Genomic DNA, 12,681 nt, shown 5'->3' with positions numbered 1-12,681 from the left:
CCAGATGGTCGATATAAAAACCAAATAGACTATAGAATTGTAATTAATAGACAGAGGAGGTGCATCCTTCCTGCCAAAACAGGGCCCAAACAGATTGTGATACTGACCACAAACTGTTAATATCAAACATTAGAGTAAATGGAGAATGAACACTAAAATGATCATACTGCCTAACTATATTTACATAACATTTCTGATGAGTTCAAAGTCCAAATAAAGGACAGATTTGTACTATTAAACTCAACTGACTATGTACTAGAATAACTGGGGATTGAAACCAGATATATTGCCAAAGAAGAATGCAACAAGGCTATTTCTTTTGTCAAAAGGAAAGATGGATGACTGAAGCAACCCATAAAATGGTTAACTATTTGTTAATTCCTTTACAGGAGACCACAGGGTCATGAAGTACTTGCAGATTATAGACCTAATCTTTCAAGAAAGCACAACAGCTTTTAGAACAAATTTAGCTACAAACCCAAAGACAGACACTCTACTGACCGGCAGCATAAATTGTCATGATTTAATTTAAACTTGTTCACTCCATCCAGCCCATTACTGGATATTCCACAATGGGCAACATTCAAGAGTTTTAACTGCCTTTCTGATGCTAGGTGACACAGAGCAATAGAGCTGAGTGACACCAGGGTAATGATAACACTTCACAAGGAAGCAAATGATCTTACGCTACATAGACACTGAATAACCCAGAGGAGGGAACAGAACAGTGAAGGACACCAAATAGGAAAGTGTTAATCAGTGGCACCCCTGTACCACCCTCTGGGTGTGACAGTGAAGATGAAAGCTACCGCAATACAATGCTGCCAAAGGACAGTCCAATGAGGAAGTCCAGAAGGCTACCATTTGACAGCCAAAAAGGGTCACATGAAAACTGTGGCCAAAGCAGTCCGAGTGCCTTTACTTAGTCCAAATGAAATGCCTTCAAATGATCAGTGTCACCGTGATGCATCCAGAGCACTGTATCGTATATTTGGCAGCAATTTTCACAGTTTCCTAACCACTGCCCATACTCACTGGCATTTCTGGAAACTGACAGTCAAAACAACTGGAGGGCCAAAGCAACCCCACCGCAGGAGGATGAACACTGCAAAGGTTCTGTAAAGATCTGTTGTATTTGGGCAGATATTAAACATTTAGGCATTAATTAGTGAAACAGTTGATTCACCACACACTCCAGGCACCTCAGAACATAGTAGAGTCAGGGCAAGGGACAAAACAGGTGCACTGGCGTTTATATCATCCACCAACAGCTGTGTACAAATTTATTATGTCTGCCAACCTTCTAAGGGATCATGCCTATATTTTTTCCAAAAATCTTCAAATTCTTTGCGGACCTCTTCATCAATTAAAATTCCTGCCATCTGTTCATTGTTTACTTGGACATAATTGGCCTTCAAGACTATTTCTACATCACAGCGTGAATCTTGGTGAAAGGGTTTCCACCTCTGCATTACTACTCCATAGACAGTTATGTCATCACCTGAAAATGAAAACAAGAACAGTAACAATTATATTAAAAACAGGACAGTCTGAACAGGAAACCTCTCTAGGCCATCTGGCTCTGCCTTTCCAAGCTTCCAGAGTGGCCTAAAAGTTGCATCTCAAGCATGGGATTTTCCACAGGCAAATCATGTGCTCAGTGACAGATCTCAGACTCCTCCTTCATTTAATACAGTGGTGCCTCGCTTAGCGACGTTAATTCCTTCTGCAAAAATCGCTGCAGAACAAAAGCGTTGCTATGCGATATTAAAAAGCTCATAGAAACGCATTGAAACCCCTTCAATGCGTTCCTATGGGCTTAAAACTCACTGTTGAGTGAAGATCCTCCATAACGCCACCATTTTCGGTGCCTCTAAAGCGAGGAATCCGTCCCTAAACACAGCGGGCGGCCATGTTTTTTCCCGGCGGCCATTTTGAAACCGCCAATCAGCTGTGTGAAAATGGGGCTTTACGATGATAGCTTCCCTGCGATCATCTCAAAGCGAAAATACTCCATAGAGAACATCGCAAAGAGATCACTTTTGCGATTGCAAAAACAGCGTTGCTAAATGGAGCGATCGCTAAGCGAGGCACCACTGTATCTAGTTTTGTCTGCATACATCTATTTAACAGATAAACCTGAAAAGCATTCCTAATAAAGTGGATTTTAACAGTCATAAACTAACACTGAAACCACTAATTAACCAAAGTATAAACAAGGCATACAGTAAGAAGAGATATGAAAGACTATGCTTTTTAACGCGAGTCAACATTTCATGAACATATGCACCCACATCTTAGCAAAATGTTTTAGCATAGACCGGGCTATACTGTACTATGGTGCCCACATGAAGACATCCATACATAGTTTCTTGGGGCTTAGAAATTTTAAAGACAGAAATTATGCAACTTGATGTTTTATCATAAATGATATTTGCAAGTTGTATGACTACAATGATTTGAACAGCAACAAAATAGCATGACACATACATTTATACTACTAGATAAGACTTCAGAAGTAACAAACTGAGAAAAACACTAGTCTGTTTTCTTCTTTTCCAAACACACTGCTCTAAAAAGAATATATTTTACAAGAGAATTTAACTGAGCTCACCAGATTTGCAGTTATCAACTAAGTCATCTTCAAGAATAACCATCATAGAACGAGGAATACTTCCAACAGATAGCCTTTGAACCTAGAAAACAAGAAATTTATGCTATCAGATAATTTAAGCTTGAACATTGATTTAGTCTGGATACAAACAACTTAGCAGACATTACCAGACCATGCTTTTACACAGTGCTTGTTGGCTATTTGTAGTCACCTTTTGTAAACGTTTTCTTGCCAAGTCACTGGAAAGGATGCTTGACTTACACATAAGTGCCTATCTCCATGTCCGTTTTTATGCACTCTACACTCTGATGAGATTTAGAGTAAATATTACAACAGCATTTTCCAATCCCTATGCAGCTTTATTCAGATGTGGTCCCACTGTATTCAATAAGACGTGCTCTTTAAACAGTATGCACAGGACTGCACCGCCAGTCAGACTGTTAGCAGATGCAGTCTATTTTTTTTTTAAAAAAGAAGGTGATTCAATGCCGGCTGGGTTATCTAATAGTGGGGGAGGAGGGAGGTTCTAGGGAAAAAAACCTTAATTGTCACTCAGTTGCCACCATTCTCCCATACATCAATTTCATGCTTTAAAAATAGCTTATTACCTAAGCATGTGAAGCCTATACTGCACGTGTAGAGGAGGGTGTGCTAGCCCTACTCCATTACTGTTTCAACATAGACAAGGAACTGTCTGAAGGAAAAGGCTTTTCTGTTCAGGTAAGATTCTCCACGTAACAGAGAACTCAAAACTTTTTTGGGTTGGGCTAACCTTGCGTGTAGGCGCTATATGCTTAGGTAATAATTAAAAAGGGCTACAGTCAGCTTGGGAATTCCTTATTTTGCAACATAAGGAAACAAAACATGAAATGTTTATTTTTCTGCATTAGAGAAACGCATTGAAGAAAATTCTATCTCTAGAGACAGAGCAATTGAACAGCAATATGAAATAGTGCTATCGTTAATAGTTTATTTAAAGCACACCTAATGGGATGTTTCATTTCACTTCAGGCACTGTTGTCTATTCAAAATTAAGCAGGTCTTTGTAAAAGCAGGTGGAAATGATATTCTGTTGCTGTTTACAGATTCAATCTAAATGTAACAGTTTTCAGGAGAGCAGCAAAATTGTTTACATCACGAAAGGAAAATAATAGGGAAAATATACACTGGGTTGTAGCCAGAATCCTCTCTCTTTCCCACAAACAGAAAGGATCCTTTCATCTATTCCCCTGGTTCCCGTCTTCAGTCTGCTCCAGAGTACTGGAAGACCCTCTGGAACACTCAGGGTGATAGCAAAGGAAGGAGGGAATTGGACATTGCTTCTGGGAAAATTCAGTACAATTTCATCAGTCATATTTGAAGTTCACCCTTGCATAGATAAAAGAACAAACTACTGTATAAAAATGATCTGTACTGTTCCATCCAAATAAGTATACTGACTACCAACAGCTCAATGAACTGTTTGTCATCTTCTGTGAACCCTAGTATGAGATCCTAGTTCTGTAATGCTGAAATTAATAGGGATCAATAGTTAATAGTGATCCATAATTATACTGCTTGATTAATTGATATTAGCTATGAAATGGGTATGTAGTAATGTACAACACTAGAGGCAGAATTTAATGGTGGGCTTCTGCAAGTGCAAAGAGAGAACATAGCAGACCTAGGAAAATGAAAAATCTCTTTAGCCCCTAGTGCATCTCTAGAATGGGATCAGAAAGGCTGGGCGTTTCAGGCAGCATGCAAGGCTGCTGAACGGGGTAGGGGGAGGAGGGGAAGAAAGCATAAAGCTGGATTTAGTCCTAGTTAAACAAAAGTGCATTTCCATTTCTCAGTCAAGCAGAACCATGAGAAAATGCGCAAATCATGTTGAAAAGACTTTTCACTCAAGTTGACATTTATCCATTAATTAATCCCCTCAGCAAAATTAGGACCCAGCAAAATTCATGGTACAAATTAAAAAAAAAATTGAAACCTGCTCCTGAATCTTGAGCTCTTGATAGTCTCTGCAGCTGCTGGGAGCAAAGGATGTTCCAGAGAGGCAAGTGAACTTAGAAGAGTTGCATCCTTCTTTGTTGGGACAGACTGATGGATGGCAGAAAGCGTAGTACTGTTCAAAGTCAGCCTTCACCACAAAAACATGCTTGCACTTGTTGCACATGTAGTCCCGTTCAAACTCCAGGATCTTTACTAGGCTGGTACGAATAACTGTGCCAGTGACCGAAAGGAAGTGTCCGACATCTCTGGTCTTGGGAATGTGCTCTCTAGTTAGTTCCGGGCAAACAGGTAAACCTGGTAAATCAGCACATAAAAAAATGTAACAAGCATCTTATAAGGAAAACATAGCATTAATTATGTCACCACAACAAAGGGTGTCAATAGAGATCTCAGATGTAAATTCATGGAAGAGAAAAATAAGAAAATCAGCAGAATTTGGAAAAGTTATTTTTCTCCCTTTTGGAACACAACTTTTAGAATATGTTAATTTTTGGATGCAGTCTAACAAAAAGTAACTTTTCAAAGTTCTGGTTTCCAGGGGAAATGCTTTTTTCACATACATATGAACATGTGTATCTACCACTTGTTTCATGTTAACTGAAGAGTTCAATACTTCCGTAAAATGCAGTGTGAAGAGGAAGCTACCCACTACAGTGGTTCAATTTTACAAATATCTGTACCTAAGTGAATCTCAAGTTTCATGAGACAAAAAACTGCAAACATTTATCAACTAATTCACCATGTTGAAATGCCCGCAATTTATATCAGAAAAACATACTGGTATACTTTCTACCTTAGAGAGTTTATATAAACATTGGAAATTTCATAGGACATGACATGAAAGTATGTGTGTACTTGCAGGTAGCTCAAATAAGGAAAATATGAGCACTTATAACATTCTACAGTCAGCCATTTAAACAGATACAGATGTCAAGCTTTCAAAACGCCTAGCACCCACATTCCTTGGGAGTTTATAGGACTAGAGGAAACATTTCAGTTGACTGATTTATACAGAAGTAGACCACAAGACATCCACTATTAAAGGAAACGTGAACAAAACAAAAGCCCTTCATCTGATAGTCAGAAAACAAAATAATTACTGATTAAAAAAAGAACTATCTTCTAAAAATTAAAAAGAGTTTTGTGCTTTCTTGCAATTTTGCCTTCAGCACCCTTTTTTCCCTATTAATAGGCTCGACTCTGTGGTGTTCTTAAAGGACAGCTTATGTACCTCGAGCCAGAGGAAGCTACAGTACTTTAAGGAGCTAGGGTGCGTCTTTTTGGCATGACTGTGAGATGCAGCATGAGATAAGCATACAATTGGTACCCAAATGTATAATGCATAAGAATTCAAAGAAATTAAGAGGGCTCCTTCCTTTGCAAAACAAAAGATCAAAGACACTGAGTCACGAAAGGAAAGGAACACAGTAAGGTGGATAAAAATCAATGAGTTTAAAAAAAAACACGAAATTGATTTAAATCATGATTTAAATTAAAAATGATTTTTAAACTATAAATTGTCAACAAAATGTCCAATTTTTTAAATTTAAATCATGATTTAAATCAAATCCACCCTGGAATATAGGGAGAAATAAAGAGGTCATTGGGCAGAAATTGACTGAAAGCCTACCACAGAACTCCGCCTGCCCTACATGAATGATGACATCAACCACAGAATGCCACTAACAAAGGCTTCCTTTTTAGCAATGGCTTTTGCCCAATGCAAGAAAACTGCATGCAACCTTTAAACAGGAGTAATCTGCCATTCCCCTTTTGCAGGTGAATCCCACCCACCTGGGTTCTTTGCAATGCAAAAAGAAGCTACAGTCAATGAGAGCAGTGAAGGAAGTCTACAAAATATAGAAGAAGCTGGTAAAATGTATGTGGGTGTGATTCTGTGTGATGTGGAGATTCCATGAGCTATCTTGAATATTTTCCAGAATGGTTGGGAGAAGAATACATTTGCTCCTTGTCCTTTCTAGAAGCCCAACCAGCAGCTCCCTCACCCTGCACTCATCCAAAATTGTGGTCCACAGGCCTAATATGGGTTGTGAAACCTCTCAGTGCAGTCCATGAATCTATTCCTCTTGTTGATGCCTCCTTTTCCAAACCGTACTCTCCTATGTTGGATCTCAGCAATTCCTCAAAACACTGGCTCAGAGGGTTTGACTCATCTTCCCTAGCCAGGAGAAGCAGAAAGTGGGTAAAAGCATTGACTTCTACAACAACAAAAGGCAAGGGGTAGGCAAAAGCCACACTGCATGTTTCTGTGCATGCATATATGGTTTTGTGTACGTGTGTGACTGAATGAGGGACAAACACGCCAGACAATACTGAGAGGAGCCTCATCCAATTTGGGATGTGCCCCCATCCTTCAGAGCCATTTGTTTCAGTCCTCCTCAGGCTGAAAGAAGTTCCCTACACTGGAATAATCAAAAACTATACTACGTTCGATTTATTAATTATAATAATGCTACAGTATAAGCATGCTGAATATATACAGTGGCCAAAATCATACTGGGAAAAACTGTGCATTAAGGCAACAATATAGCAATTTCTCACTCTTCGCTTGCCATCTGTTGTGGAACCAAGCATTCAAAACAGGCACATGACTGTTTTCCTGACCAAAGGAAGGACAGGGACGGGCTGGACAAACAGCAGCGTCTGCAGGCTAGTCTGTGCAATGGCTTGATTTCACAGCACAAACTCAACATAATACTGGCCAGTATGTATATCTGCCTACTCCTGCCACAATACAGTGGTGCCTCGCATAGCGACGTTAATCCGTTCCAGGATTAACATCGCTATCCGGAAACATCGCTATACGGAACGTAAAACCCCATAGGAACGCGTTAAACTCCGTTTAATGCGTTCCTATGGGGGGAAAACTCACCGGTAAGCGAAGATTCCCCATCTGCCCGCCATTTTAGCCGCCTCGGTAAGCGAGGGCAGGGTGCGAAAATGCTGCGGGCGGCCATTTTCTGCACCCGGCGGCCATTTTGGAGCCGCCGATCAGCTGTTTTCTAAACATCGCAATGCAAAGATCGGTTTGCCACCTAAAACATCGCAATGCGATTGCAAAAAATGCATCGCTATGCAGATTAGTCATTAAACGGTGCGCTCATTAAGCGAGGCACCACTGTATAATTTTTTAAAAAGTGAGCTACAGTCCATCAAATATTAATCCAAATAAAACTTGTCAGCCTTTAATGGGCCATAATTGTATGGTTATGCTATACACCATACACTATACTATACACTAAATATGGGGAACTTTGGCAGATGGGGACCAAATGGTTGCCTATAGTATTTTGCCCTATGGGCCAAATCAGACCCCAAAATAGCTTACAGTTGGGAAGATAATGGAAATTAGTTATGACTAGATGACCACTTCTAGTGTTAGGGTTCTGGGGACCTAGGAGGGCGACACCTCCATGAAAAATCCTATTTTTTATTATTTCTCTCAGTGAGAGATTTGTGGTAGGCTCCATGGTAGTCTGAAAAATGGTCTTGGGGGGCCCACCCCAATATATTTTTCCCCTATGTACCATTTGGCAGAGCACATAGTATGATTATAGTACAATCTGTATCTTTGAAAGAAATTACACTGGTGCTTAATGATACAATCCAGAGAGTTTTCCACAATGTCATCCAAGCCTTGCACATAGTGTCATTAAACGTGACTTACCTGATATTCTGGCATGGAGATTCTGCTTAATGGTGAAGTCATGATCTTGGGAAACTGACTGAAACACTGTGAGAGCTGCTCTCCGCAATGCATTATCAAAAATAGGCAGGACTTCATTGGGAAATGCATTAAAATAGTCTCCAATTTCCATGTTGGTCTCAAAAAGTGTCAGAGCATCCACAACCACAGAGTAATGAGCATCATCGTCTTTTTCTCTCAAAATCTGCAAAATATCATTTTTGTGATGTTCCAAAATATATGACTCAAACACTTGTCCAATCAGGTTTATCTGATCAGTATTCAAAAGCATAGTGACTCTGTAATTAGGAAAAAAGAGGACAAAATTATATTAGGACAACATTATTACATTTAAGGTTGACAATCTGCTATTCTGCTTCAAGGACAAAACCTCAAATGTATCCAGAATGTTGTTGTTTAGTAGTTTAGTTGCATCCGACTCTTCGTGACCCCATGGACCAAAGCATGCCAGGCCCTCCTGTCTTCCACTTCCCCCCCAGTTGGGTCAAATTCATGTTGGTCGCTTCAATACTGTCCAACTATCTCGTCCTCTGTCATCCCCTTCTCCTCTTGCCTTCACAAAGATGTATCCAGAATACATTTCTATAATTTTCATTCCTTCATTGACGGTCTGTTATGTCTTCTGTTTACCAATTTCTTGTTCAAAATCTCATGCTTTCAAGCCTTGTGCGTTCAATGACATTGTTTATATTGGGGCAACCACCTCATATTTCCCAAAACCTTTAGCAAGAATTTTATCCTTTTCTAGGATATAGCTGCTGTCTAGGAAAAAAACAGTCCTACCAAAGTGAGGGATCGAGTAAGTGACTGAAAAAGTGAGGGTTTAATTTAAAATTGATTGGATGACAGCCCCACCTCCCAGCACCTTTGCTCATATGCACCTGTTGCCATAGCAGCTTCTTTATCTATGGCCCATGCAGCTGATTAATTCATTTAAGAGGGATGCAAAGTAAAGCATTTTGCCCACTAGATATTATTGGGGGTGGACCTCCATCGATCCTCACCAGTGGCGAGGGCAGACGGGACTCCAAACAACTGCAATCCAAAACCATCTGGAGGGTCCTAAAGAGAGGTCCCGGACTTCGCTTGCACCCTTTCACCTAGGAAAGCCCTCTCCTCATTTTGGGGGTGCTGGGACCGAGCCAAGAAAGGTCTGTCCCAAAGCTTAAGATGGCACTAGGTTCCCGCACCCCCCAAGAGGCGCACCAAACAAGCAAGTTAGGCAAGCAAGCTGGAGAGACTGGGAAATAAAGCCCCCAAAGCTCTTTTCCCTGCTATTAACTCCAGTAACAAAAATACAGAAATTATGTTCTGGCCTCCTTCAGTTGGTGGCATTTCTATGCCTCCTCCTCTAAAAGCAGTTTCAGATTCCTTAAAAAAAAAAAAAGACTGCCGCTGGAGCGGTGAGGGAAGAGGGCTCTTCCTGTGCTCCAAAGGCGCTCATCATCCGTTCCAGACCCTGAGGACAACGAAAGTCCGACTACAGCAAAGAGCAGAGCCCCTGACAACGGTGGGGCGGGAAAGGGCCGCAAATTGTCAACTTCCTACAGGCGGAAATCCAGCCTTGGCAAGTTCGCGGTCTTCACTAACCCAAACCAGTCCTGCAGGCCCTTTGGGGGCGCGCAGAGAGAGAGAGGTTCCGCGGCTCCTCCGGCTGGGAAGGAAGGAAGGAGGGAGGGAGGAGCGCCGTTCCCCTGGCGCCAAAGCGCGCTTCTCGCCGCGCCAACGCAGCGACCAATCGCTCTTTGCTTGGACCGCCTCCGAGGATTAAGGCGCCAAAAAGCCCCGGGGTTTGGATTGCTCGGCGCGGCGACTCTCCGGCCATGGAGGTCCGTGCCTTGCCTTGCCTTTTTCCTCAGCAAGCAGGGCTGCAACGCCGGGGTGGGGGGCCGCCCGCCCGGCCGGCCGGGGAAAGCCCGGAGGGGGGAAGGGGGCTCGAACAAAGCGAAGAAGTCTGAACGCCCACGGAGGCTCTCTCGCAGGGTCGGGCCGCCGAGTGGAAGGGGCGGGAAACTCCCACTCCGAAAGGTTCTCCACCATGAACGGGCCCGGACCCCGCCAGGAGCGGTTTCCCAGCAAGAGCCGCCACAGCCCTCCCTAGGGCGGAGTTAAGGACTGGCAGGCGAACTGGAGGAAAGAGCCGGCAGGGTCGGTCCCTCTTTCCTTGGCCCCGCAGCTGCTCGGGAGGCCGCGTTTTGCTTGGGCGAAGCGAGGGGGGGGGGGGAAGAGGAGAGAGATTTACCTTACGACATACCTGGACGGGAGCACGCCTGAAGGGGAGGCAAAGCACGGCCCAGGCGGACCCGCCCCTCCCCTCCTCGGCCGGCCGGGCGCCTCCGTGGAGGCCTCCTCTCCACGGTTTACGTTGCCAAATTAAATGCCGCCGGCCTTAGAAAGATGGGCTTTCTGCCGGGACTGGGGAGGGGGAAGGTGGCGGGAATCCTTTGACTTCTCAGAGAAAGACAAACTACCGTTCCCATCAGCGCTAGATAGCAGGGCTCGTGGGGAGGAATGATGATGATTTGGGCGGCCGAATGCAGCGCCTGGTCGATTTTGGGGCTGGGTGGAAATCCTCAAAGTGGGGAAATGCTAGACTTAAGACGAAAGACCAGGGACAGATCTCCCGTTTGTTATGAGAACCAGAGGAAAGGAATCAATTATCTGCGGATGGGAAAATACGCTGTTATTTCTCGCTTTAAATTCCTAAATATTACAGACGAGATAATAATTTAAGAGTGCATGATTGGCACGAGATTAATGCACAATCCTAGGCATATGGCTTTTATGTGCGCTTAAGTTGCTTTCCACTTACAGCAACTATGAATGAGCCAAAACGTCCTGCCCTCAACAACCCTGCTCAGCTCCTATAAACCCAAGCCCATGGTTTGCTTTAGGGAGTCAATCCATCTCGTGTTTAGTCTTCCTCTTTCCCTGCTGCCTTCCACCTTTCCCCACATTGTTTTTTTTAAAACAGGGAATCAAATCTTGCTAGATGGGTGGAAATTAATTATCCTGATGTGCCCGAAGTAGGGAACTGGATGTCCTTACTATTTCTGCTGGACTTCTCAGCAGCTTTCAGTAGTTGACCTTGTGATCCTTCTGGGCTGCCTTCTTGGGATGGGTCTTGGAGTAATGGTTTTACTGTTCTGGTCCTGCCTGCCTGAACTCAGAAGGTGATATTGGGGAAATCCTGTTTCATCGCCCTGGCCATTGACTTACGGTGTTCCCCAGAGCTTAGTCTTGGCCCCCATGCTATTCAGCATCTACATAAAATCACTGGAAGACGTCTGGAGTTTTGGGGTTTCTGTGCTATAATACTTTGATGACCCCCAACTCTGTCCTTTCCATCTGTTTCCAAGGAAACTGTCCAGTGACTGTTATCAGTGGTGGAGTTGATAAGAGCAAACAAATGGAAAGCTAACCAGAGAAGACAAGAGGTGCTCTTGGTTAGACAAAAGACAGAATTGGAATAAGGATTCAGCCTGTACTGGGTGGGTTGCATTCCCCTTGAAAACTTAGGTCCACAGCTTGGGTATGTTCTTGGTTTCATCTCTGAGCCTGGATCCAGAGGTCTCGGTGGTGGCCAGAAGTGTATTTGCAAGGTTGAAGCTGGTGAAGGAGCTGTGACCATTCCTTGAAATGTCAGATGTGGCCATGGTTGTATGCCTTAGTTACTTCTTGTTTGGATTACTGCAATGCATTCTCATATATATGTGGCTGCTTTTGAAGCCTGTTCAGAAACTTTAACTGGCTCAAAATGCTGCAGCCAGACTGCTGACTGGAACTTGTTATAGACTACATATAACTCTACAAACCTTCATGTGCAACAGCTTTACTGGCTGCCAGTCTGTTCCAATTCAAAGTGCTGGTTATGACTATAAAGCCTTATACGTCTTGGGTCCAGACTGTGTGAAGAACCACAGCACCCCCATATAAGCCTTCTCAGTTCTTAAGATCTTCTGGGGAAGCCCTTCTCTCAGTCCCACTACCCTTAGGCTTGTTTTGTAAGGATGCAGGAAAGGGCTTTCTCAGTGGCTGCTCCATGGCTGTGCAATGTCCTGCTCCAAGAAGCCTGGCTGGCCACCTCTCTCTTGTCCTTCCATTGTTGGGTGACAACCCACCTTTTCAGGCCAACTTTTAATTTAGGAAATCTCCATCTATTTGTATGATGTTTTTAAAGTGTTTTAGATTATTTTTGAATTAGTTTTCAGTTTGCTCTTTAGATTATTTTAAAATAGCAATTATTGTGTGGTTTTAGCTGACTGTAAGCCACCTCAAGTCCCTTCTGGGGAAGAAAGCCACCAAGATTTCTCCTCCTCTGGGGCACTCACTCTGAGATTTG

The 12,681-nt window shown here is 43.0% G+C and overlaps 1 protein-coding gene across 7 annotated transcripts in view; it reads right to left on the bottom strand.

Moving 5' to 3' along the window:
• MCM9 (minichromosome maintenance 9 homologous recombination repair factor) overlaps nt 1-10,651 on the bottom strand; it is a 49,393-nt gene extending 38,742 nt beyond the window's left edge. Inside the window, exons 1-5 of one of the 7 annotated variants that reach the window (XM_078384711.1) lie at nt 10,582-10,651; nt 8,301-8,617; nt 4,590-4,906; nt 2,615-2,696; nt 1,301-1,501 (exon numbers count right to left, since the gene is read on the bottom strand). In XM_078384711.1, the coding sequence (XP_078240837.1) occupies nt 1,301-1,501; nt 2,615-2,696; nt 4,590-4,906; nt 8,301-8,610 (910 nt within the window). In that variant the 5' untranslated portion in view covers nt 8,611-8,617; nt 10,582-10,651. Of the gene's footprint in view, nt 1-1,300; nt 1,502-2,614; nt 2,697-4,589; nt 4,907-8,300; nt 10,170-10,581 lie in introns of those variants that run through there. The other 6 variants (XM_020802172.3, XM_020802177.3, XM_020802171.3 and 3 more) reach the window with 6 other exon arrangements.
• Nucleotides 10,652-12,681: the final 2,030 nt, after the last annotated feature.

Source organism: Pogona vitticeps, chromosome 1, assembly GCF_051106095.1.
Source record: "Pogona vitticeps strain Pit_001003342236 chromosome 1, PviZW2.1, whole genome shotgun sequence".
NCBI classification, from domain to species: Eukaryota; Metazoa; Chordata; class Lepidosauria; order Squamata; family Agamidae; genus Pogona; species Pogona vitticeps.
This window is presented reverse-complemented; position numbering and strand designations above follow the sequence as displayed.